Source organism: Magallana gigas, chromosome 7 (assembly GCF_963853765.1).
Source record: "Magallana gigas chromosome 7, xbMagGiga1.1, whole genome shotgun sequence".
Classification (NCBI taxonomy): domain Eukaryota; kingdom Metazoa; phylum Mollusca; class Bivalvia; order Ostreida; family Ostreidae; genus Magallana; species Magallana gigas.
This window is the reverse complement of record NC_088859.1, coordinates 29,611,187-29,638,457: the sequence shown is the minus strand read 5'-3', so window position 1 is coordinate 29,638,457 and position 27,271 is coordinate 29,611,187. Positions and strand designations below refer to the sequence as shown.

Below are 27,271 nucleotides of genomic sequence, written 5' to 3'. Positions count from 1 at the left end.
CAATCCTTCTCAATACCATCTACCTATGTTCCAAGTTTGAAGTCTAAATGTCATAGGGTACTAAAGTTATGACCCAGACAAATTTTTTTTTTTTTATTTAATTTGACCTTGAGTAAAACAAGGTCAAGGTCAGATATTATTCAATAGTACACCTAAGTGTATTATTATTGTTCTTTGTTCAAAGTTTGAAGTCCTTCTGTCAAAGTATATTCAGGAATTGAACAATTAAGGTTTTCCTAATATGACCTTGAAATAAAAATTCTAAGTCAAGGTCAAAAATTTTGGTAAGGTTCAACTAGGTTATATACCATCTATCCATGATACAAGTTTAAAGTCTGTATGTTAAAGGAGTCTTGTGTTATGGTCCGGACAATATTTTTTATAAAAAGCTTGACCTTGAAGAACAAAATAGGTCAAGGTCAAAACTTTTGGTAGCGTGCAATCCTTCTCAATACCATCTACCTATGTTCTAAGTTTGAAGTCTAAATGTCATAGGGTACTAAAGTTATGACCCAGACAAATTTTTTTTTTTTTATTTAATTTGACCTTGAGTAAAACAAGGTCAAGGTCAGATATTATTCAATAGTACACCTAAGTGTATTATTATTGTTCTTTGTTCAAAGTTTGAAGTCCTTCTGTCAAAGTATATTCAGGAGTTGAACAATGAAGTTTTTTCTAATATGACCTTGAAATAAAAAAAATAGGTCAAGGTCAAAAATTTTGGTAAGGTTCAACTAGGTTATATACCATCTATCTATGATACAAGTTTAAAGTCTGTATGTTAAAGGAGTCTTGTGTTATGGTCCAGACAATATTTTTTATAAAAAGCTTGACCTTGAAGAACAAAATAGGTCAAGGTCAAAACTTTTGGTGGCGTGCACTCCTTCTCAATACCATCTACCTATGTTCCAAGATTGAAGTCTTAATGTCAAAGGGTATTTAAGTTACGGCTTGGACAAATTTGGATGAAGAAGAAGAAGAATAAGAAGAACTAGACACGATCTCGTTGCGAGCAACGAGGAGGTCTTCCGTCCGATTTTTAGGATATGGAATGACCTTACTCTTGATCTTCGTCAATGAAACGTATCAGGAAAAGGAGGTGGGATCTAAGAGTAATCGGTGAAAGACTATCTATACCTTTGGTGTACCTTATTTGAAGGATCAGCTCCTTTTCATTTATTTTAGTTAAAAGGTATTTTTGTGTACCGCTAATAAGTGTTTAGAAATTGGTAACCGTTTTTGAGATATCTGGGAAAATCGTTTTGATATCCGGTCATAAAACTCATTTTAAGGTCCAGATAACAAACAATATATGGTTGTACATTTTTAAGCACATTATTTTGAGCATCTTTTGATGAATACTGCTTTCCAGAACTTTCCTCTATTTTGAGATATTGAGGATCAAAGTGATGGACTTCTGGCCCTTTAAAATCCCAAATTACATAACATAGGAGTAAATGATTGCCATGTATAGGTAAAAAACCTTATAATGAACATAATTGCTTCTATAACGTATCACAAAATATTTCACAGTAAAAAGTTATCATTAAAAGACTTTAGAGCCCCCTCAGCCCCTTATTTGAAAGGCCAGCCCCTTTTGCATGATTTCAAATGAAAGCTCTTGTCAATTCAAACACATTTTGTTCAACAAGTAATTACAAATTGTGTGCCGTTCTCGAGATATCTTCAAAGGATCGTTTTAGGGACCGACCCTGTAACTCCCTTTAAGGACCGCATAACAAAGAATAAATGGCTGTACATTGTTAAGCTTAATATTTTGAGCATCTTTTGTTCAATATTGCTTATCAAAATTTTCCTCCATTTTGAGATATTGAGCATCAAAGTTTTGGACTTCTGGCCCTTTAAATCCCCTAATTATGTAACATAGGAGTAAATGATTGCCATGTATAGGTGAATAACATTAGAATGAACATAATTGCTTCTATAACGTATCACAAAATATTTCACAGTAAAAAGTTATCATTAAAAGACTTTAGAGCCCCCTCAGCCCCTTATTTGAAAGGCCAGCCCCTTTTGCATGATTTCAAATGAAAGCTCTTGTCAATTCAAACACATTTTGTTCAACAAGTAATTACAAATTGTGTGCCGTTCTCGAGATATCTTCAAAGGGTCGTTTTAGGGACCGACCCTGTAACTCCCTTTAAGGACCGCATAACAAAGAATAAATGGTTGTACATTGTTAAGCTTAATATTTTGAGCCTCTTTTGTTCAATATTGCTTATCAAAATTTTCCTCCATTTTGAGATATTGATCATCAAAGTTTTGGACTTCTGGCCCTTTAAATCCCCTAAAAATGTAACATAGGAGTAAATGATTGCCATGTATAGGTGAATAACGTTAGAATGAACATAATTGCTTCTATAACGTATCACAAAATATTTCACAGTAAAAAGTTATCATTAATAGACTTTAGAGCCCCCTCAGCCCCTTATTTGAAAGGCCAGCCCCTTTTTCATGATTTTAAATGAAAGCTTTTGACGTTATAAAGATATTTTATTCTACATGTTATAACAAAATACTATCGAGGAAAGAGATATTGAAAGAAAACCACGAAAAATCACGACGCTTTTTTAACCGTAATTTTCGAGCTCGGGCGAGCTTCGGAGCTTTTCGTCACAGGAAAATATATATACCACATGTCAGATCTACAACCTTTTGTCTACAATCCCTGAAAGTTTAAACTCAATATCTTAAATCGTTTAGGAGTTTACTCCTGGACAAGCCGACCCTCTGAAAATCGTTAAATTGTGAATAACTCAAAACCGGAAGTGACGTCATGGGTAAAAAAAATTTCCAATAAGGTTCAGATCACTATCTTTCAAATCTGAAAGTTTCGCGTAAATCGGTCAAACAGTTTCCGAGAAATCGCGTACACAAAATTTGTAAGAAAAAAAAAGAAAAATAATAATAAGAAGAATAGGGAAAAAGAAACCGAACGAAAACAATAAGGTCTTCCGTTGGAAACGGAAGACCTTAATAAGAAAGTCGACAAAAACAATATGTCTCCCCTTTAAAAGGGGAGACATAATACTAAGAAGTTTGTTGCCTATTTTTGCTCTCATTAACAGTGAGTAAATTTAAAGCAGGGCTAGTTTAAAACATACGTTATACATGTACATCGATCTTGAACACAAATTTGCGAGAGTGAATTTAAAACTGCACGGATTTGATAAGTGCAACCAAACCAAAATAACAGGGGCAAGAATGATGCTTTATACAGAAGATAAATATAGTTCAGTATTTCAAGACAGTTTTTTCAAATATTAAAAGCACTACCGGTAATTTAAAGTTTAAGTCAGGAAAAAATGTTCAAATGTACAATGTACATGTATGTACTTTACCTGAGAAAATGTCATCCGGATTCAGCAAACTCTCTCCAAAAGTCCAGATGTAGCAGTCCAGGGCTGCCAAATAGTGATCAAACCAGGAAACTGCATTCTGGACAGAGAACGAAGAATCCACGGCAGTCATCTCAGGGCAAGACAGCAGGCCGTACTTCTGTTGCTTCCCCTCAAATCTACAGAGAAGAAATGAATCCCACCATTTACTTATCAATGCACATGAAGAACTTCTTATACAACGAATACATTACTTAGCTTTATTTTCACTGTGGCACATATTCCTTGTGAATGAAACAAAAATTACCTGATGATGAAATACGATGCCTTTTCACTTTTAAAAAATGTCTGGAAATAGTCCTTGGTTGACTTTATCCCTGCAAAATTCACACACATTCTGATGTAAAATATCCTAATTAATGCAAATGTGCACTGATTTCTAAAGTCAGTGCAATTCAAGCAAACTAGCTGAACAATTCATGTTAATCTTTTTCAAGTATATATATCAAATGTCAGGTAAAGTCTAATGAAAATATACATGTACAACGTACATCTTCTATACTTCATTTCAGATTTGAATATGATTGTACATATTGTACAGATAAAGTACAATTGGTTAAATTTACAGAACACATGTTAAGAGAAGGTGGGTTCTTGGAAGTTGAAGAGATAATAAACAATATGCCATCAAATATCAGGAAAACAAAACCACATGCCCCAATAACTTTGGTAATGAAGTCAAACCAATGGCAGACACTCATTTACCAGGAAATACTGAAAATTATAAAAAGCATCACATTAAGGGTATACTATGCTACATTCTAATGATGTCATTAAAAGCTTATATACAACTACCATTCAAACTACCGATACATGAAACTGAAACGTACTAAAACTCAATGGTTTAAAAACTTTTATTAAGTTGATGCTATCTTTAATAAATACTGCATATTAACTTTTATATGCAAGACAATTTTAAGAAGTTTACAATATCCTCCTTATCATTAAAATTTCATCGTTGCAAACTAGTCCTTCCATGTCTATCAAATTTACTACAATCCAGTTCATCAAAGCTAAATTGTGAAATAAAGTCATCTCAAATAAAAGTTAGTTTATAGTACCAACACATGTAAATATATGAGGCCATCTTTTTATAAAGGGAGGTAATTTTACCTGTGATGCAGGGGGCCAGCTGATGGACTAACTTCATACAGGCGTGTCTACAGTCTGTCTGGGGCCGACCACACTGTCTCATCAACCAGCGCACAGCAATGTCCAACTTGACAACACTCCATTGTCTACAAGTCAAGCACACCTTACACAAACTAAATTTTGACCGAGTTTCCACAAGGGAATTATCCAAAAAAGATCTGATAATCATCAGTACTTAACATGTTTTACCTTTTTCATCATTCAACATTTATTGTTTCAAATTTAATATCAATTCGCTCTCTCTCTCTCTCTCTCTCTCTCTCTCTCTCTCTCTCTCTCTCTCTCTCTCTCTCTCTCTCTCTCCTCTATCTCTCTCTCTCTCTCTCTCTCTCTCTCTCTCTCTCTTTCCACCAGACAGACAAAATATCTACAGCTTTATTACTTTGGTTCAGTTCTATTTTTGTCCTCTTTGCTGAGAACATTGGCCTTCACTTTGATGATTCTCTCCATGTGGTCCAGCACCATCTTACATTGGGTCTGAGTACCTGATACAAACAAAATTCAAACCCACATTTTAACTAGTGGGTATTGTTTTTTTACAAAAAAAACACATGTCTCCCCTTCTCCCCAAGGATTGTTATATGGGGCAAATTTAACAATTGAAAAAGAATGATGTCAACTATATGTTACCCAGACCCAGACAAAATTTTATTATCTTTTTCTTAATTTGACCTTGAGTAAAACATGGTCAAGGTCATATATAAATCAATAGTACACCTAAGTGTATTATTATTGTTCTTTGTTTAAAGTTTGAAGTCCTTCTGTCAAAGTATATTCAGGAGTTGAACAATGAAGTTTTTTTCTAATTTGACCTTGAAATAAAATTTTTAGGTCAAGGTCAAAATTTTTGGTAAGGTTCAACTAGATTATATACCAACTATCCATGATACAAGGTAAAAGTCTGTATGTTAAAGGAGTCTTGTGTTATGGTCCGGACAATATTTTTTGTGAAAAGCCAGACCTTTAAAAGCAAAATAGGTCAAGATCAAAACTTTTGGTGAGGTGCACTCCTACCTATGTTCCAAGTTTGAAGTCTTAATGTCAAAGGGTATTAAAGTTATGACCCAGACAAAATTTTATTTTTTTCTTAATTTGACCTTGAGTAAAACAAGGTCAAGGTCAAATATATTTTTCAATAGTACACCTAAGTGTATTATTATTGTTCTTTGTATAAAGTTTGAAGTCCTTCTGTCAAATATATTCAGGAGTTGAACAATGAAGATTTTTCTAATATGACCTTGAAATAAAAATTCTAGGTCAAGGTCAAAAATGTTGGTAAGGTTCAACTAGGTTATATACCATCTATCTATGATACAAGTTAAAAGTCTGTATGTTAAAGGAGTCTTGTGTTATGGTCCAGACAATATTTTTAATTAAAAGCTTGACCTTGAAGAGCAAAATAAGTCAAGGTCAAAAAATTTGGTGGTGTGCACTCCTTCCCAATACCATCTACCTATGTTCCAAGTTTGAAGTCTTAATGTCAAAGGGTATTAAAGTTATGACCCAGACAAAATTTTATTATTTTTTTCTTAATTTGACCTTGAGTAAAACAAGGTCAAGGTCAAATATTATTCAATAGTACACCTAAGTGTATTATTAGTGTTCTTTGTTTAAAGTTTGAAGTCCTTCTGTCAAAGTATATTCAGAAGTTGAACAATGAAGTTTTTTCTAATATGACCTTGAAATACAAATTCTAGGTCAAGGTCAAAAATGTTGGTAAGGTTCAACTAGGTTATATACCATCTATCTATGATACAAGTTAAAAGTCTGTATGTTAAAGGAGTCTTGTGTTATGGTCCGAACAATATTTTTTATGAAAAGCTTGACCTTGAAGAACAAAATAGGTCAAGGTCAAAACTTTCGGTGGCGTGCACTCCTTCTCAATACCATCTACCTATGTTCCAAGTTTGAACTCTTAATGTCAAAGGGTATTTAAGTTACGGCCTGGACAAATTTGGATGAAGAAGAAGAAGAAGAAGAAGAATAAGAATAAGAAAGTCGACAAAAACAATATGTCTCCCCTTTGAAAGGGGAGACATAATACCATTTGATTCATACTAACCAGTCAAAGCAACTTGGAAAACAGAAAAAGCACCTACTATCGAATCATGGCAAAGAAACTCATCTCATTGTATATACCATATAACCATATAACTGGTAATTTTCGCAATGACCTAATTTTCACTTTTTTTCTTGATCTCTTTTCAGTTGCAATTAATTGAATATGCAGAAATAATATCTGTATCATTTCCTGCAAGAAACTTTTTAAAATGCAAAAAATGACTAACGCAAATTAAAAATGTAACAGATTTTCCACATTTTCGCTAATTTTGTGACACAGTATATCTACAGCTAGACAAGAAACTTGACTTCCATGCTTTGTAGAATGACTCAAAGAAAACAATACCCATTGATGACTCATCCTCATGAGCAATGGCCATACTCTCCACAAAGTGCACCAGAATCTGGAATGTGTACAAATTCACCATCGCATTGTCCTCTCTGTAAAAACACCACACATCTTAATGATTTTCAAACTCTTTGCCACAACCTAACATTTTGGGTTTTGGAAGGAAATGGCACTTCCTAATCTCTTCTTTTAAAAAGGAAGAAGTTTTTTTCGCATTTTTTGTTTTGGATTGAAAATGGCACTTCCTCATATTTTCTCTTAAAGGTTTTTTCGCACAAATATTTTTTTTTAGCTTTTCCAGACACAAGAAATAATTCTAAGGATGTCTGACCTGAAGACTGTGTAGATGTTGTTAAATGCTAGGGCTGCCCCCAGTCTTTTGAATGCCCCTGGGTGGAGCGCATAACTGTACAATCTCTTCAGCAGCGATTTAGCATTGATTGGACTCTTCTCTACCTGTATAAACATGCATAACCATATGGTTTTATTTGTTAACAAAATCATATATCAGTATCTTGTACACAAAATTTTATGATAAAGATGTGTTAAATCAGTGGGGAATGAAAAAAAACATAAAATTCTTTATAAGTGAGATTTCCTTATATCCGAGTATGAATGTGTACGAAGATGATGAATGTGTACTAAGATGATGAATGTGTACTAAGATGAATGTGTACTAAGATGATGAATGTGTACTAAGATGATGAATTTTACAAAGATCTTACATTTTTTGTTTGCTTGATTGACCACTTCAGGAACTCTCTCAGACAGACGGCACAGAAGTCCCTCAGTGCTGTGTCATTGGGTTGTATGATTCCATCCTATGACATAAAAATACGAAAACAATTTTTTAAATTTTATTTGAGAGCAAGTCCTAGTTGATTACAAACACATTAGAGTGAACTTTGACCCCTTACATAGATTGCGTCCAGTAGAGCCATGGATTCCTCACTCTCTGCCTTGTTGTTTTTTGTGAACCAGTGAATTAACTGCATCAGTAAGGGCTCAAATAACTGTTTTGTTACCTACAAAATAACAGATACATTTACATCAACGTTATAACCTAAAGAATCTAGAAAGCAACAAAAAGAAAGAATATGATTTATGTTTGTGGTATTTGTTAGAATATAGATTAGATTATAAAACACTGGCACACACAATTGTTTCTTTCAATGTTAAAAAGGTTTAAAACCGTGATAAATTTATGCTTGTACTGAGAATAACATTATTTCACTTGTTTGTAGGGTTTTTAATAACTTGTAAAGTCCATTTTGTCTTATTTTTATAAATGTACAACATAACATTATTAACTCATCATTGAGGATCACTAAAGAGCAATAAATGCACATCTACTTTCACCTGAACATGCAAGTACCCACCAAATCTACATCACAAGCCAGTTGAAGAATGCTGGGAAACATTTTCTTGTAGAGCGGGGCCATTGAGTAGCGTTCTCTACCAGGCTGGGTGGCACTTCGCCCCACACAGAGGAGAATGAGGGAGTGAAGGAGTTCACAGGCCGCCACCTTTGTCTGCCTATCTCCAGATTTTGTGGCTAGCTCCACAATGCGAGGCAAAAAGGGGTCTGAAAACCAATAAAAAATACACATATACATGTAGAAGTCTCCTGTTGAAATATGGGTACTAACAAGAAAGCATAAACTTAATCAACAAGGCAACAAGAAATTTTAAGTTTCTGTGATATTCAATCAAAGTTTTACACTGATCATGACCAATACATGACCAATACATTTCCCCTCTGAATCAAAATGCTGTCAACTTGAATCAATAGAATGCCTCTACATTAATAATTCCTTAACATTTATAAAACTTCTCACAGACTATACAAGCAAATGTACTCACCAAAATATATCTGAGGCTTCATGTCCATAAATGGCACATCAAATCGGAGGTGCTGTTCAGCATCCCATGCGATGGCTTCTTCACAGACATCACTTCCAGCCAGTAGGGCGTGGTTCACTTCTCCTCCAAGTCTTCCTAAGTAGGTCATCACCCTTTGTTTTACCTTTGCCAGCTGTGTCTCGAATACCTGTCAAATCAAATAAAGGAAGTCAATGTTAAAACATGCATGCCATGGAAGATGTCATAACCCAACATTAAATTTCCTCTTTTTGAATTGAACATATTTTATTGATACATGTCAAAGGGATTGGACACAAGTTCTAAAGCCTAGTCCTCTCTTGCTACAGTACCAGCATATAAATACGACACACATAGAACAGAGTACCTGTTTGGAATCTGTCTTGGGGCCCTTGAGAATTCGAACTGGTAGTTTTTTCCTTCCTTTCCCACTCTTACTCTTATTCATTTCCATGGTGTTTTCACTAACATCATCCGCTCCTGTAAACAATACCATGTCATAAATGGGAGTGTATTGTAAACTATCTTCCATTTGCAGTATTTTTCTTGACCATAGCTATGATTCATTACCATTTGCAAATATTACATTCTTAAACCTACATGTATTTGTGGTTGAGAAGTACTTGTGTATTTCATATTAAAATCTTTGTAATGCAGAAATAAACAGTTTGTTGAAGCAATGTTTTATCTTCATGCAACAAAGACATGTAAACAATTTGATAAAAAAGCATGTTTGCATTACCTTTATATGTGCAAAGTGTTTGCATTAAAATGACAAGAGGGAAATTAGTGGAAAACAAAGTCAATTTTTTTATCCAATAAAAGATTTACCCAGGCATGTCGGTGAAAAAATTACTAAAATTAAAAAAGATATAAACATTCAATAACTAAATACAAATCAGTTTCTTACCCTGGTCCATAGTTTTGAGGTAGCTGTCCAGACAGGGTAGTATCTGTGGATAGAAAGGACGGATGACTGAGGCGGGCAGTGTATCCGACCAATAATCCAAGGCGTCCAAGGCAATCATAGCTAAAGGGAGGTAACCCAAACCAATGGATAAAGTCAGCTAAAACAACACAACAAAACAAGATATATAATATTATTATTATATATTATGTCATCTGCAAGCAAATTAACTAGTTTCACATAGTTTCAAATTAACTACCGGTAGTTCTATATATTTTTAAATTAGAGATTGACCTGTATTGCTGGCACCACACTGGACATCTGCTCCGAGACGATTTCTTTAGGAAGTGTCAAGATGAAAGTCAGGCATGCTGCCAAAAGGTCATCTTTGTATTGTTTCATTCTTACAAGGACCTAGGCAGTTTAACAATATCATTTAGGAACTTTTTTTGTAATTTTATCAAACCTTTCAACAAATTCATTAAAACATCAAAATATTTTCACAAGAGGTTTAAAAGAATATGAAGTTATAATTTCTTTTCCCCAAAACCATATGTGAATGCATTCATGTATATGTATAGAAAAATATTGGCAATCAGAAAATATTTTGATATGCAAATATCTAGATCTTTTACTGTATATTCTAAAGCATCTCTGTGTACCTCTTTAGTGAATTTTTGGATCAGCTGGAAGCAGGTAGCTCTCTGATGGATGTCTGCTTTCTGATCTGAATCAACCTCCATTTTCACTTCTTTCTTCACCGGGGAAAGACTGACCATTCCCTGATGGAACAACAAATACATGTAAGAAAAATAACACAGTACATGCAGATATCACAACAACTTACAGTATAATCTTGGGAGAAAAAAATTCATTTACGAAAATTTCTGAATCAATGAGAAAAGGCATCCTGCATAACTAGGATTCAATTTTAAGTCTAATAGTAGCCTTTCTACAAAAATCAAATACAGAATATGTAAGGAAAATTCTTATACAAAATCTAACAACTTCAAACATCATAACGCCAATACTAGTGCAATTTTTTATTCTCACCTGGAAATAGTTCAGTTTGTTGGCAATCTTCATACTGACGGCCAGCAACTTGTAGTACCCACTGACCAAGGGCTTTCTATAACAAACAATTCCCATTTCAATGCATGTACTTAACATCAAGTGTATGACCAATACACACCGAGTTCATAAACAATTTTAAAAACAAGCTCCTACTCTGTTGACTGCAGAATCAGGGTGTGGGAGAACCGGAATAGCCATTTCCCAAACATCTTGTAGTGTTTCTCAGGTAACATCTCTCTAATTGAAAAAAGAAAAAAGAAAATAAATACTCAAACGACCTGTAAATCAAGAAATGCTATAAACCCTTGAAATTCCAGTAAATGAATGAAACTGAATACAGGTATTACTTTTAAATTAAAACAAAAATAACTAGTGGGTATTGTTTTTTTTAACAAAAAGAAACACGTCTCCCCTTCTCCCCAAGGATTGTTATATGGGGCAAATTTAACAATTGAAAAAAAATGATGTCAGCTATATGTTACCCAGACCCAGACAAAATTAATTTGACCTTGAGTAAAACATGGTCAAGGTCATATATAAATCAATAGTACACCTAAGTGTATTATTATTGTTCTTTGTTTAAAGTTTGAAGTCCTTCTGTCAAAGTATATTCAGGTGTTGAACAATGAAGTTTTTTCTTATTTGACCTTGAAATAAAATTTTTTGGTCAAGGTCAAAATTTTTGGTAAGGTTCAACTAGGTTATATACCATCTATCCATGATACAAGTTAAAAGTCTGTATGTTAAAGGAGTCTTGTGTTATAGTCCGGACAATATTTTTTATGAAAAGCTTGACCTTGAAGAGCAAAATAAGTCAAGGTCAAAACTGTTGGTGGTGTGCACTCCTTCTCATTACCATCTACCTTTGTTCCAAGTTTGAAGTCTAAATGTCAAAGGACATTATAGTTATGACCCAGACAAAATCTTATTATTTTTTTCTTAATTTGACCTTGAGTAAAACAAGGTCAAGGTCAAATATTATTCAATAGTACACCTAAGTGTATTATTATTGTTCTTTGTTTAAAGTTTAAAAGCCTTCTGTCAAAGTGTATTCAGAAGTTGAACAATGAAGTTTTTTCTAATATGACCTTGAAATAATAATTCTAGGTCAAGGTCAAAAATTTTGGTAATGTTCAACTAGGTTATATACCATCTATCCATGATACAAGTTAAAAGTCTGTATGTTAAAGGAGTCTTGTGTTATGGTCCAGACAATATGTTTTATAAAAAGCTTGACCTTGAAAAATTAAATAGGTCAAGGTCAAAACGTTTGGTGGCGTGCACTCCTTCTCAATACCTTCTACCTATGTTCAAAGTTTGAAGTCTAAATGTCAAAGGGTATTTAAGTTACGGCCTGGACAAATTTGGATGAAGAAGAATAAGAATAAGAAGAAGAAGAATAAGAAAGTCGACAAAAACAATATGTCTCCCCTTTGAAAGGGGAGACATAATGAATATAAAAGCCATGGAAATTACTTATATTATATACTTGTGTCAATATCAAACCTCTGTAAAAATCCATCAGAGATATTTGACCCACCACTGAACTACAAATGCATATACATCTTCATGTAAATATACTGTATGCAGGGATTCTGAAATATTTGCCCCCGTTTTTATTTTCGCCCCTTTTGCCCTCATTGAGGGCAAATTTAAGACTGGGCAAATCCCAATGTCTTAAATTAATCTCTTTTAATACAACTGTATCTGGGCGAATACAAGACCAAGTGAAGTTGTTTGCAAAAGTAAAAGGGCAAAATAACATGGGACAAAAATAACCCTGTATACAGTATGAAGATCTTGATAAAACATTCAATAACACTGATATCAATACATGTACAAATTTTGACAGAATAAAATGTAACTCTGTAAGTGTAACCATACAATGCGCATTACAAACGATATCGGCAGTCTTACTCCCATAATAATCCAAAATCCTGGCCTGAAAAAAATGGGATGAATAAGTAACTCCCACTTTTGATCTAATTTTGACAGAAAAAAATGTGTACCAGGTATTTATTTATAACAAGACTTAACGGTTTAAACTGAAATGAGTTGCTAGTTTGGATTTTTATTCACAGCTAGTTGTTCAAATCAAAAGCAAAGACAGGTAAACTTATCGATAATTGAGCAGTAATTATCCCGCATAAGACCAATCAATAAGTGGCCGGATCACAGGAGATAACTCTCACTAATTATAAGCAGTTAATTCTTTTAATTGTGGCCGGTTTACAGAATAGACAAGATCCAGATTGCACAACATTTTTTTAAACACAAGAGATGTTTGTAATACACTTATGACCCCCTCCTTTTGAAACCTGTGAAGAAAATAAATGGAAACTGCAAATAATTGGAATATTTCTATGTCCAAGGGGCATAACTCTGTCAAAAATTGTTCGATCGTACCCTATATCAAACTTGACCTAGATATTATCATGATAAACCTGTATGCCTAATTTCATTTCAATATGTTCATCCTCTGCAAAGAAAATGAACGGACACTGTTGGTGGAAGAACCGACTGACAAACCGACAGACAGCAGCAAAGCAATATGCCCTCCATTCTTCGAAGGGGGGGCATAATAAAATAATAAGAAAATGTCAAGAGACTGAATAATTTCGCCAGATTGCAAAACATTCCGGAATGCACAACATCCCGATTCAACAAGTTTTACTGTACCATTAATAATTCTGTTGCTCAGCATTTTGTTTGAAGACTAAATTATTAAACAAAAGTTTCTTGCACTTATTTAAAACTTTAATAATTATATGTACATGTACTTTTATTGGTTTATTTGACTCATGATATTAATTTATTACATACTGTACCTGCAAAAGTCGACAAGGTTGATAAAGATCTGAAAGTCTTTAGGTTTGTTAGGCTGCATGCCATGAAGAGGGTCACTGGAGACATCTTCAGACTCACTAGAACTTGTTGGACCCTAACAAATGTAAATGTTCATAAAAATAAATTTAAGGTTACTAAGAACTCCATTTTTTTTTCAGAGACTTTACTCAAGTAATGAACATTATAAGTACCTCTTGCTGCTGTGCAACTTCAGTGCTGGTTTGAGACGTCAGATCGAGTTTACCCAGCATTCTCAGCACTGAGTGGATAAGCTCATCGTACACCGCCTCTGTCAGTGCAAGCCTTACTTCTACACTGATGTCAGCCACGCTAAATTCCTAGATAAGAAATATCAGATATAATTAGTTTGATCATCCCAGGAGATTTTAAATAATCAATGTAAGAAGGGCATAACACATGTGTGCAATTTGGTGAATAAATTCCTCAAAATAGAAGAAAATTATCTGGAATATATTTGTTGATCTAAAATACTCAAAAACGAAAAAATGTGAGTTGATATACTCAAAATGGAAAAAAGCTGGTATGTACATAAATGTATATATTATATGTTGCAAAAGATTTTTTTTTTACACTAGAGTGACTATATATATATAAACAATGAAACTGGTTCTCTGACCTTGATCCTGGGACTGTTGAAGAGGGTGTCCCACAATTCAATGAAATCCTTGAAGGTGACCTTGGTGCCCGTCTGCTCACTCTGATTGCTCTCTGTCATGTCTTCCGTCTCAATCAATGGAGGATGAGAGCAGGTCCGAATCAGCATTTGGAACACTAACAAGAGACAATTTTGTCACAGAAACTTTTTTGCAACAATTTTTTTAAACCTCAAACATGAAAAATACAATCACATGAGAAAATGTCAAAGATTTTGTCATAGCATTTTTTTTAGTATTACATGTATTTCTTCTTTATGAAAAACATAATTCACATGAAAAATTGTATGTAAACACAGTAACAAATCTTATTTTGAAAACTGATTACAGTACATGTACAATCAAAATCAATCTTCACTTTATATCAAGAGTAAGTACATTTATATTCTGTTTTCGATTTGTGCATTATTTTTACCAAAGCCAGACAGAACTTGAGAGAACACTTCTCCTTTTGGCATAAGTGTTATCAACACCCAAAGGAGGGACTTCACGGAGAAGAAATGCTGCTTTTGGTGAATTGTCGGAAAGTTTTCTGCCAAGATAATCATCAAACGTTCAATGGAAGTTGCGTATGTTTCTGGTACCTTAAAAGACAAAAAAATAAAATATCAGTAATCAAATAAAATTTTTTTATTCCTGTGTCATATCTCAATAAAAACAAGCGTGAAATAAAGCACACGATTTATAATTATTTTAACATACATGGTCTAACTGCCTGATAATATTGCCCAATGCCTCAAGGTAGCTTGGTAGACTGTACAACTTGTCCTCAATATCTTCTTTATCTGAGCTACAAAATGAGAGATCATTTCATCTTTAATAGTAAAAGTGTACAAACTATGTATTGTAAATACAGTTTTAGGGAGATATTCTTTCACATAACATCTTCTGAATTCCAATTCCACGTGCAATTTTACATGCATGTGGGGACTCATGACTCCCATTAATTAATGTTATCCAAGTCATGGAGAAGGATGAATCATTTGAGGGTATTTTAATCGCAGAAATTGCTTACAAACATACATGTACCCCACCACTGCCACCAGCCCTCACCTTCTTAAAAAGAATTAATGGTATCCCTTTAATCTTTACCTCAAATACAGCTGTTCACTTTTGGTGATCATCTCACTGAACATGAACTGGACATCTTTTTGCTGAAGAAACTCCCTACATGGCTAACAAAAAGAGTTTACTGGTATCACAGATATATAGAATAACGTGCAAGGTTGTGTAGTAAATTTGCTTTCTGTAAAATTTTGCTACAAACACAATGAGAACTTACTGCTGCCAGCAAGCCATATCCTCTAATGGCTAGTGACATTTCTTTGGCACTTGCTGAACTGTTCTCCATTATTTCTTTGAATCTTGTGACGAAAAACTATAAAAGAAATGAACAACAAAATTTGATAACAAACAGAACATAATAATTTTAGTGGGTCAAAACAGAAGTTTAGAGAATGAAGAAACACACAAACTTTGAACATGGCTGCTTCCTTCTTCCCTTCTCTTGCTTTTGTAACCAGCACTTCTGATATCTGAAAATTTGATCACAATAAGCATGAATATAATGACTATGGGGAGAAAATCAAAGTTGCAATTTAAAAATATTTTTATGTTTTCAGGTTCATCATTCTCAACTCTGACCTGCGTTAAAAAAGCCTCCATGGCCGCTGTTCCCAGATGAAGCAATTCTCTGTTGTTATGCTTACTCCAACTTTTTAACTTTTGATACATGCCCTAAAATTACATGATTAAAAGAGAAGGCTACACCTCAATCTAGATTGATAGATGTTCAATAACCAAGTAATACAGTAGTCAATAGTAGTCAGCTCTCTTACCTGATAGTCATCTGCTAGCTGGGATTTGAACTGAGCAGAGTGTCTCGAGAACAGCTTGAGTCCTGCTCGGGGGACATCATAGCGGGTGTAGTTGATATCAGGATCAATGGCCATTCGAGCAAACTTGAAAGTCTCATAACTGTTTTGGGAGTCTAAATGAACCAAAAAGATTTTAATTACTGTGTGCAATACACAAGCAATTAAAAAGTTAAATACATGTATTGTCAAATCATGATGGGTAGTATCACACGGCAACAATAAAATATTTTTAGACACAAGTAGCTCTGTGCATTTGTGGAACGCATGGCTTAGTGGTCATAGGTGTTAGGCCAGTAACCCAAAGTTCACTTGTTCAAGCCCAGCTGTGGTAACTTGATGTAGTACCCTTAGACAAGGCACTTAATCTACATTGTTTCAGTTCACCCCGCTGAAATTGGGTACCGGCTTATGCTGGGAGTTAACCAGAGATGGACTGGTGTCCCATGAAGGGGGAGTCAACGACTCTCATCCGCTTACTTAGCACCATGGAAACCGCCAATACATTTTAAGCATCAGCACTATGCGCCTTCATGGCTCCGAGAAGGGTTAAACTTTTTTAACACACATAACATTTCACCAGCTAGTATATAAACACGTACTAAACCCAGGTCTCATATAAAAAGGAAAAAAAGCTTAAGTGCAAGATCACCATCAATATCTACAACTCACTTTTAATACTTTAAATACTTGCATTAAAGATATTTCAACAACAATTTTGTAACTTCCATTGCAAACTAGCTGCATCATGAATACCTTAGAATTATATTCTTTAATACATTTTGTCTTTGTTGAACTCTTTCAGTTAAAAAAACCTTACATTCTAGTACAATAAAGATTATCACACAATGTCAAAAATTCAGCCACTGACCCTCATCCTCTGTGAAATTGACGAGACAGCTGGCCAGTCCTTCCAGACACCCACTTATCACCGACAGCTCTGGTTTCTTGGTTTTACTGGTCATCTGTATAACAGAAGACCATAGTAAATCATCATTACAGTACAGCTCACGAGTATCCCGACAAAAACACCGACCACCGTGTTTGAAAGTCCACGCTGAGCGTGGACGTGTCGGTACCTTTGATCTATTGTTCTCTGTTACGGCCACAGAACGAGAAAAAACACGGTGCGACACGGTGCAACGCGATGCAACACGGACAGTAACACGGTGTAACATGCGGTATTTACCTGTGAACAAAGGTGAATTTAGGAATAAAACTTATAAAGAATAAAATATTTATTGATGTACGTAAGAGAATTAAAGAAAAAGACAAGGAAATAGAAATAAATAAAATTTTTAGGCACGCAATTTTCAGACGTATGTGATTGTTACAGTTGATTTTTGTTGATATTAAAAATCGATATCGCCCACATAAATGTTTGATCAATTAAAACACTAACACTTTCTTTTCCTTTTTAACATTCAAATAAACGGTTCCTAAGTTTTTGTTTCAGTCCGTTTTTAAACGTAGAAGTAATCGTGGTTACCGTAGTTTGGCAGTGTCAATAGTGCATAGAACCATAACTGTGACCTTTTCTCACTTATACTCTATTCAACGATAACAAATCTAACGGGTTGTCGAAAACAAATGTACTTTCTCTAAGTAATATAATTATACAGCTTTATATCTAATATATTTTCAAATTTTCTTTCTTTTATACATATGTGTGATGTACTTGACTGTCCATGTAGTACCGCACAGTACATATTCATAGCGCTAAGAATCCGTGGACCGGTGTTATATAGTGCATTTTCCCCCTAGCCATCTTTCCCCCCGGAAAAATGGCTATATAGCAGTTCTTCCCCCCGGAAAAATGGCTATATAGCAGTTTTACCCCCAGGGAAAGCTGACTATATAGTGGGCTTTCCCCCTTTTTATAGCCAGATTACCCCCACGGAAAACCTACTATATAGTGGATTTTCCCCCTTTTTTTACATTCCGGCCATTTATATGGTGGACCATTCGTGGTAATAATTTGCAATAATTGATATGATATTAATTTTTCATAGAAAAGGATAATTATGGCATTTATTAATACATAGAATAAAATAGTATTTCATGGTGTTTTAACCCAAAATATGAACTAAGGCACGCGCCTCCATAACATTCATGTGTCATCATCGTTTATTTCACCTGTTTTTACACCTTTTTGGAACACCTTTTACACGGATTTCGGAATACCTCGACTCTTTTTCATCTAATCGATGCTTATCTACAGTTTCGACTTCGACGTTAAGAACACGTGAGAACACATTTGAGTAAAAATACGCTGGTTTAGAACTTTAATTTTCCAATGTATTACCATCTCAGTATAAGCTTCTCCGAGGGAACTAACTGTACAATCTTAACTTTATTTTGTAGAGGAAGGGAATAAAAAGTGAAAATGTATTACTCCCTTCGTCCAAAAGGCTATCAATTTTAAATTAATACCGCTCGAATTAAAAACAATTATATATTTCTTCTTCTAAATATCAAACAGGGTGCAATGAAATGATGAGAACTGAAATGTTTTAGTTTTATTTTGATTGATGGTGTTCTAAATCATGGGTAAGGGGTATTTTAATTGATTATATATTAAAAGCATGTGAAAAGTTAGTGTTTTCAATTTTGTTTTCAAGTTACGCATATTCATATTTTTAGCACATTTTTTACGAAACGCGAGATTCTATGATGTAAACATTTTGTTTCAAAAAAAGAAATGTCTTCACAACCAGAACAATGTCGGTACCTTTGCTGGTTACTTTGGAAAATGTGAAATGGAGCCTGAACTAACCTTATGTATATATTTACACTCAGTATTTGCTAATTTTCCACTTTTAAGTTTGCAACGTGATTTATAAATATACAATTTTGAAAACGATGCCATATAAATCAAGATATACGATTCACTTACCTAAAAATCGTATATTACTATTTGTTTCATATTTTTGCAATAAAGATTTAATTGTGTACCATATTATTTCTTCGAACAATGAAACAAGGGTAATTAAAAAAAAAAACGACCCCCCCCCCAAAAAAAAACCCCCCCATAACATCTATTGTGATGAGGTGATGAGCTGACTTATCAACTAACAAGTTAAAAAAGTCGTATACATGTATGCGCTTAGGTTGGTTATTTATTTTTTATTTTCGGTTGCTCCTTTTATGAATAAAAGTTTATTGATTTATTTATCTAGTTTTTTATTATATCATTAGTCATCTTATGAATTGATTAAATGTTTTGAAGAATAATGAATTTACCTGCGTACCATTTTAACATAATTTGTTCGTAAACTTTGGACTATATATGATATGGGCGCCTTAGATGGCCCCCTAAAATGAACATCATCGTTTTACTTCAATTCTTTTTTTCTTTGTACAGATATATATGTAATGTTTATACATTATGTTCATTTTGATTCTAGTGCTCACATTTAAGAAATATGACATCGTAAAGACAACCTTTTCCCGCCATTTTTGCAATTTTAGCATAAACAGCTTGTTTTCAAGCAGTTTTTCTTTCAGAAAACATAGAGCGCGTGCTTGAACAAACAAAATATTTTAATCAGAGATATATATAGCCAAGACTAATAAGTAACAAAAAAATATCTTTGTTCAAGCATGCGCTCTATATTCCCCATTCGTAAACGGATAAGAAAAATGTCAATTTTTGACCGATTTTGATTGAATTGTAGTAATAGCGTTACTTCTGACGTCAAATACTGCAAGTGAGTGCAAATAAACCAAATGAATAGGTAAAAAATATATTTTAAATCAACTCTTCTAAAAAATAATATAACATTTTACTGTACCCGAAACACTTTAAAAAATTGCGAATTATGGGGGCCAAATTAAATCATATTATATATTAATAGTTCTTAAAAAAGAAAAGCAGAATCGTTATTTTCAATCATTTTGATAAGGAAATATATGAGCGATTGTGTATTTTTAAATGATGTTTTTACTTTTAAATGATGTTTTTACTTTTAAATGACCGTATAAATATGTTCATGTGGCCATCTTTAGTTTTTGAGATATGGGGCCCTTAAAAAATACATTTTCTTTATAATTGGATTTCAAACATCGGGCTCGAAAACAACAAAGGCCCCTACCCTGCATGGGGGCTAAAATTTTCAGTGTCATCTAATAGTGGTATAACACTATCACTGTGAAAATATGGTTAAGTGGTCATCTCAAGAATATGAGATTCGGATCCCTACTTATAGAACACTATTCAATCATTATAATGGGGTTTTAAACATCGAGCCCTGAAACATCAATGGCCCCTACCCTGAGGGCTGAAATTTTCAGAGTCATCTACAAGTGGTAAACCACTGCCACTATGAAAATATGGTGATATGGTCATCTCTAGTTTATGAGACATTGGACCCTTAAGAATATGCACTATAATCATTATAATAGGATTTTAAAAATCGGGCTCTGAAACATTGGAAACAAAATCTCTTTAAAACAGAGGTTTAGCCTGGATGAAATTTTCAAAAACAGACAGACAGTCTGATAGATTTATCAAAAAATTCTTAAAACATTCTCGCTTAGTACAATTTCAGAACACAGAATTCTGCATATAAGTGTATAACTTGTAAAACCAAGTATTTTTTTTCAATTAATTACCTAAATTAAGTTTTATGTGTAATTCCATTACACACATGTTCAATTTTCAGCATAGTCTATAAAAATAATAAATTTACAAAACGAAACTTAGCCCTTATAGATGAATGCAGTTGTACATGTATGCAACCTGGGAGTGTAGAAACATTAATTTTAATCCTTACTGGATTTCCATCAATATTTTTTATAAAATCTGAACCAAAAACGTGAGGGAGAAACCCTACTATGGGGGAAAAGCTACTATATAGTAGCTTTTCCCCCCAGGGGGAAAGGCTACTATATAGTAGGTCTTCCGGGGGGAGAAGCTACTATGGGGGAAAAACTGCTATACAACACCGGTACTTGATATTTTTTTATTTCATCTTTATAGCAACTTGAGTTTAGAAATTATTTGTGTTCCAAGAAACTGCAGTTTACTCAGTATTGCAATAATTACTGTTTGATTGTTTAATGATCGTCATATAAGAGAGAGAGAGAGAGAGAGAGAGAGAGAGAGAGAGAGAGAGAGAGAGAGAGAGAGAGAGAGAGAATACCAGTATGAGTTTGATTTAAGTACATTTTACTTGTAATTCAGTGTTATAAGTTAGATTTATAGTTTCCATTATATTGAACCCTTTTCCCTAAAATTGCGATAGAATATATGCAGTCAGGGTCCACGTGCTATCCCTGTCAATCAAATCAGCCCGCGAGACAGACCACGTGCTCCTTCCATGATATGGAAAAATGCCGTTCTATTGGTTTTTTAAGTCCGCAAAATAGAAAAATGTTAAACAATGAAGTATTCAGAGTTTGAAAAGTTTAGTTTCTTTATTTTTATACTGCATGTATGAGGGTTGGAATATTACGTTGTAAAATCTCTCTCTCTCTCTCTCTCTCTCTCTCTCTCTCTCTCTCTCTCTCTGTACTTTTGTGCAATCATTTTAGAATTACCAGAGTTCTATTTGTATGAATTTAATTCATTCATTTTAGATCCATGGTTTTAATAACGATTTCAACACAATGACTAAAAGTTTGTAAAGTTCACGATGTAATAAGATTTTTCGTTAAAATTTCGACGCTATTTCACATCAATAAAGTTGTGTGTTCTAAATGCTGGCAAAATGTGACCGGTATTATCTCATTCATCTTTTTAATCAATAAGGTTTTTTTGTACATACATGTATGTGTACCCAGTAAATAATTTCTTATCGCAAGTTAATACTTTGAAATTCCCGCATTTATAGAGTTGCTGAATTGTTCCCCGGATCCACGCGCCGATAGTCTTACGTGTAGTTGTTTGTGTACATATCTACAGATTTTTTTTTTGTTAGAGATTAGGAAAAATCATTGAACTAACAAAGTAGAAGTAAGATATATTCAGACTATACACACGACGGGTTGTGATGAGTTACCTAACAGGTGTTCGCGGAAGGTGTGAATAACGGCATCTCGAGTACACCTGTTCAGATGTCCAAATATGCACAAAGTTAGTTGTAAATTCCAATGACACCTAACAAGACAGACAATAACACCTGTTGTGTATAGAACCCAAGATGAAAGACAATGTTGTGTATCTGATCAGCTTCCGTACATCGCACGAGTGATTTTTTTCATGTGAAATCACGAGGCCATTACCAGCTATACAGAAATAAAGTTGAAAATTATTTTATGAAATGCGGGTATATTTTTAATACATGTACAATGCTTGAATATAATTTAACAAGAGTTTGTTCATGTATTTATCTATAATCTATAATATAAAAGTGATTTTTTGTTTATTTATTGCTACATAAATATCTGAAGTCCAAATTATTCGAGTCACCGGTAATATGGGGTTGTTTTTTTACCACAGTACATCAACAGCACATGTTTTTAGAAAAATATGATCTGAAATGTTTTCATTTCTCATTTTTAATTGGTTTAATGTAAGGCTGTAAATTAGTTGATAAATCAGAAAGTGTTTACAGATAACAGAAATAAGACGTTTAAGCTCCCGACATTTTAATAGGATCGTCAGTTACAACATCACGTGTGTTTAGAAAAAAAAAACCAAGATGAATTAAACTGTTTTGAATTTTGATTATAAAATAAATTAATTAGTAAATATTTTTGGTGAATTTATTTCAATTTATTTAAGTACAAATGAATTAAAAGGTACCCAGTCACGTCGAGTTTTCAGATCACAAAAAATTAACTTCACGTTGACAGCCTCGACAATTTTCTGGGTCCGTGCAACTTAAGTCGACATTCTTTTTTTTTTTAAATGTGAAAAGGATATATATGTTTCAACCCTTGTTTAGCCATAATTTCTTTATTTCTAAACATACGCTATTTCTATCAACGTCTCAGGTAACAATATCCACGGAGTAACACAGTGGCCACGGAGTTACACGGGCGGCCACGGTGCGACACGGTGCTTTTTCTTGAATTTTCCAATACACATACACGGGGTCACACCGTGTGCACGGTGCGACACAGACCGTTTTCCACCGTGTTTTTTACACGGTGGGTGTCGGGATACTCGTGAGCTGTACTGTACCTTTGATATTATTGCTGATTGGGCATGTTTATTCATAAAACCACTGTTTAAAAATTCACTTCCAAACTACATTAATGATTATATTAAACATTATATGGAAGTACTTGAACTTAATTTAGTGCCATGAATACAACCGTTTTAATTTACCTCTGCTTTAAGAGCTCGTAGATAAATGTCCACCAATTTGCCTGCATACTGAGTCATGTGTTCAGGGTAGATTTCAGCGAGAAGTCCCAAAATCACATATATGCTTTCCTTTACTGTTCAATTTAAAAAACATATAAAACAAATTCATCAGATTATTGGTTTTAAACTTTTAAGTCTGATAAATAAAATTGTCAGTTCTTTTAAAAGTAAAATGAATAGTATCTAGGAAATGAAAACATTGTCAGGGTAAACTACATCTTTATCTTCTTTGATTAGCCTTAAGCTGTAGATACCTGATGCTGGGAGTTTGGACACACTCTTTGTGAGCTCCATGAAGAACTTGTTGATCATCTTATCAATTCCCAGGTCCTGGACATTCACAGATCCAACCGACAACTCTAAGACCTGAATACAATGTCATATAAAATGAAAACATGTTTTTACGGTTGAATACATAATCTAACACAGCTCATTTATGGACTTAAGCCTATGTAACTTAGGTAATGTAATGTAGTTCTGAGTAGGTGATTCATCAGAACTAAAATTGAAACAAACTTTTAAAATGCCAACATTAAAGATAGAATTTTTAACATAATTAAAGCTTGAAAAACTCCAATTTTTAAGTTGGAAATTCTAATTTGTATCTTGGAATTTCGAACTTAAATGACAGTATTTTTAACAAAGTGGCTAAATATAGGCTTTTGAATGAATTCAAATCAACAAGTTCTAAAAATATTCAATTTTAGCTTGCATGATAAAAATTCCTGAACTTACTTTTGCCAATACTGGAATGGATAAATTCTTTATTTTGGCCAGCCTCTCTCGAAAAAATAAAGACACACACACATCCTAAAATTAAGAAACATAAAATGCAAAATAATGACTTTGAATTGAAACAATTCAACAGTAGACAACTCTTCATATTTTTCAAATCTAAAATAATTACACACAGTATAGCCACAGACCTTTATGTCAAAAACATATGGAATAATTTTTTTCCCAATCCTTTGGACAAATTCTGATAAAAATTCTAGAATTTTCTGCTTGCATGTCTGAAACTGTAAAAGGTGATATCTATAGACATTAAAATCTGATATGCAACAAACTTTAATCTAAATCTACTATTCCAATACAAAACCAACCAATCATTGACAAGAAAAAAAATCTTATTTTTTTTTTACCTCTTCCTTTGTAACTGTCTCAGATAGAAATGAAACCAACCCTTTTCTTTTGTCGAACAAAACAGAACAACATAAATCTGAAAATAAAATTCTTTCGAATTGACATACTGTTATCATACATATTGAACAGTTAATATATATGCACTCAAATTAATAAAAAAAAATAACTTGGATACACTATAAATATACAACGGATACCTTAATTCAACATGGACCATCTTGGTTGAAATTTTAACACAAATTCAATCTATAAAAGTAGACAAGCTCGCCTTTTTATATTCTGCAATAGCCCAACAGAATGGGCACAACATTTATACCGGTAGTTGTGGGCAATCAAATGACGTTTACTGTGAGTAACAGCTTCAGACTTGATAGCAGTTTTGGTTTTAAATGGAATAACCACAATGTGTATGTAACCAACATTCATGATTACTTATTTTGAGATTATGAGATCTTCCCATGATAAAATATACTCTGTTCCAAGATATATTTATACAGCATATTTCCTTAAATTATTCAATATTCATAAATACCTTAGGGTTCATATTATGTTTTATATTCAATACTAAGATAAAACCCAAGATTTATATGTAACTTCTGATCTAGCTTGTCAGCACAGCTAAAAATAAAAAATCTATGGGGATTTTACATTGCAAATGACATGAAAGTACCCCTGATGACACCATTAAAAATTTGTGCTAGGTGTCTGGAGTACTTCCAAAAGGAAAAAAGCTGTAATCATTTCCTATTACAATTTCTGATAAGTTTAGTGAGTATATAAGTACATTCCAACACGATTCGTTTATTATGCTGCACACAAATGTAGTCAAACAATTGGGATAAGTAATTTGATCATTTTCCAACCTAGATCTCATCAGAAATCTTTGGAAAAATTGGAGAACTTGTTTAAAACATAGTGTGAACCGAGGGCCCACTTTAATCTAAGATGGCGAGTGTTGTCCCTTTCCTTTTTATTAGTGTACATTGAATACACTTTTTTAACATGATCGAAACAGGGGTTTTCAGTGAATGTTTTTATTGCTATACACAGAAATACACATACGATTACTAATTTTAATTAACAAATAATAAAGAATTCCACTAATGACTATCAAACAACCAATCCCCTGTGAGTACAAATAAAATAAATAAAACTGCAGTTAAAGCTGCTTGGTCCGATTTTATATCAAATTTTATGCACGCTTTTAAACGATGGCAATGCTTAGTATATGTATAATAATAGACATTGCAGTAGTTTTACCCGTCAATTATGCCAAATTTCAATGAAGAAAAATACGTACAAAATTTGCTAACAAAACAAACGACATTAAAAGGTACCGCGTTATTTCGCCTCATGTTGAATTTCACCCCTGACGACGAGACGGGTAATGTTGTATTACGACATTGACATCGCTTTTAATAAAGGTCGAAATGATCAGACAAATTACAAATAAACATGTGTACGTTTTGTTCGCTAATATTTCCAAAGTCTGCTTTCTTTACAATCGATGCATAGCATGCGGGTTGAATAACCCCAATCATTCGAGGGACGAAACCAAGCGGTTTCCTTTTCTAAACATTCCCGTGATGCATTTTGGTTTGTTTTTTCGTTTGCCCAAAGAGAAATTATTTTTATTTACTTTGAATATTTCTAACTTTGAAAGGAGACAGATTCTGCTGGTGTAAATAGGAGAAAGTCCATAACTTTCTAAGATAAATGATTTGTATGGAAAAAATTTTGATACTGTAATTACAAATAAAATCGGACCAAGCAGCTTTAAAGTTTGGAGAATATTATATTCCTAAAATAAAAAAAAATAATATCCAAGCAGAAAATATCAAAGCATTTAAAATTTCTTCAAGAACTGCACCTAAATCAATATGATCAATGCGATTACAATATCATAAACATATACATTACACCCCAAAATAAGTTTTCCTGACTAAGACCATTCGTGTCACGTACCTATATCCTTGTCTGTCGACTCGTTGATACATATTTGACTAATATCTGCAACAATACTATCTGCTTGCTCTTTTGATGAGTTGTCTGCATTCGTCAAACATTCGTTTAGAGACCGCAAATTATCTTCTAACAAACTTGCCGCCATGGCTTGTTGTTGACATACCGATCCCGAATAGAATGAGTCAAAGACTGGAAATTGATGCTGCATTGCCAGTCTGTCAATATGCGACATGCAAGAGGCCTATGGGTCTTACTGGTCACCTGAGTATGAGCAGAATCCATATATTTCTATATAGTGCATACTCTTATTGGTGTAAATACAGATATGAACAGTCTATGTATGGTTAACGAGGGAAGTGGTGGCGATGAGCTGTAACGAAGAAGTTTGATCCGTGTTGAAAATTGACCTGTGGCCATTCTTTAACGCTGTCATCTGTTGTCCATCGTCCGTCCGTCTGTCTAACCGTCTGTAAACTGTTAACATCTTTGACCTCTTTTATATTGTTGGTTTTCGTTGTCAGAGCCTACAGAACATTGAGACCACAAGATGTTGAATTATGACCCTAATCCGTTGAAAACTGAGCCCACTGTGCTGTGGAACTTTGATTAT

At 33.7% G+C, this 27,271-nt stretch overlaps 1 protein-coding gene across 1 annotated transcript in view; it reads right to left on the bottom strand.

Moving 5' to 3' along the window:
* LOC105317076 (DNA-dependent protein kinase catalytic subunit) overlaps nt 1-26,831 on the bottom strand; it is a 60,093-nt gene extending 33,262 nt beyond the window's left edge. The window contains exons 1-33 of the mRNA XM_066067456.1: nt 26,662-26,831; nt 24,696-24,772; nt 24,480-24,572; nt 24,289-24,363; nt 23,808-23,919; nt 23,515-23,627; nt 17,110-17,203; nt 16,203-16,354; nt 16,009-16,101; nt 15,840-15,899; nt 15,647-15,742; nt 15,457-15,539; nt 15,067-15,154; nt 14,780-14,948; nt 14,328-14,482; nt 13,882-14,028; nt 13,672-13,784; nt 10,997-11,080; nt 10,823-10,898; nt 10,432-10,551; nt 10,064-10,183; nt 9,773-9,929; nt 9,230-9,342; nt 8,845-9,031; nt 8,361-8,566; nt 7,899-8,006; nt 7,707-7,802; nt 7,313-7,437; nt 6,979-7,073; nt 4,954-5,056; nt 4,533-4,657; nt 3,667-3,736; nt 3,363-3,538 (exon numbers count right to left, since the gene is read on the bottom strand). Of these exons, the coding sequence (XP_065923528.1) occupies nt 3,363-3,538; nt 3,667-3,736; nt 4,533-4,657; nt 4,954-5,056; nt 6,979-7,073; nt 7,313-7,437; nt 7,707-7,802; nt 7,899-8,006; nt 8,361-8,566; nt 8,845-9,031; nt 9,230-9,342; nt 9,773-9,929; nt 10,064-10,183; nt 10,432-10,551; nt 10,823-10,898; nt 10,997-11,080; nt 13,672-13,784; nt 13,882-14,028; nt 14,328-14,482; nt 14,780-14,948; nt 15,067-15,154; nt 15,457-15,539; nt 15,647-15,742; nt 15,840-15,899; nt 16,009-16,101; nt 16,203-16,354; nt 17,110-17,203; nt 23,515-23,627; nt 23,808-23,919; nt 24,289-24,363; nt 24,480-24,572; nt 24,696-24,772; nt 26,662-26,806 (3,826 nt within the window). The 5' untranslated portion in view covers nt 26,807-26,831. The remainder of the gene's footprint in view (nt 1-3,362; nt 3,539-3,666; nt 3,737-4,532; nt 4,658-4,953; nt 5,057-6,978; nt 7,074-7,312; nt 7,438-7,706; nt 7,803-7,898; nt 8,007-8,360; nt 8,567-8,844; nt 9,032-9,229; nt 9,343-9,772; nt 9,930-10,063; nt 10,184-10,431; nt 10,552-10,822; nt 10,899-10,996; nt 11,081-13,671; nt 13,785-13,881; nt 14,029-14,327; nt 14,483-14,779; nt 14,949-15,066; nt 15,155-15,456; nt 15,540-15,646; nt 15,743-15,839; nt 15,900-16,008; nt 16,102-16,202; nt 16,355-17,109; nt 17,204-23,514; nt 23,628-23,807; nt 23,920-24,288; nt 24,364-24,479; nt 24,573-24,695; nt 24,773-26,661) is intronic.
* Between the last annotated feature and the right edge of the window lie 440 nt (nt 26,832-27,271).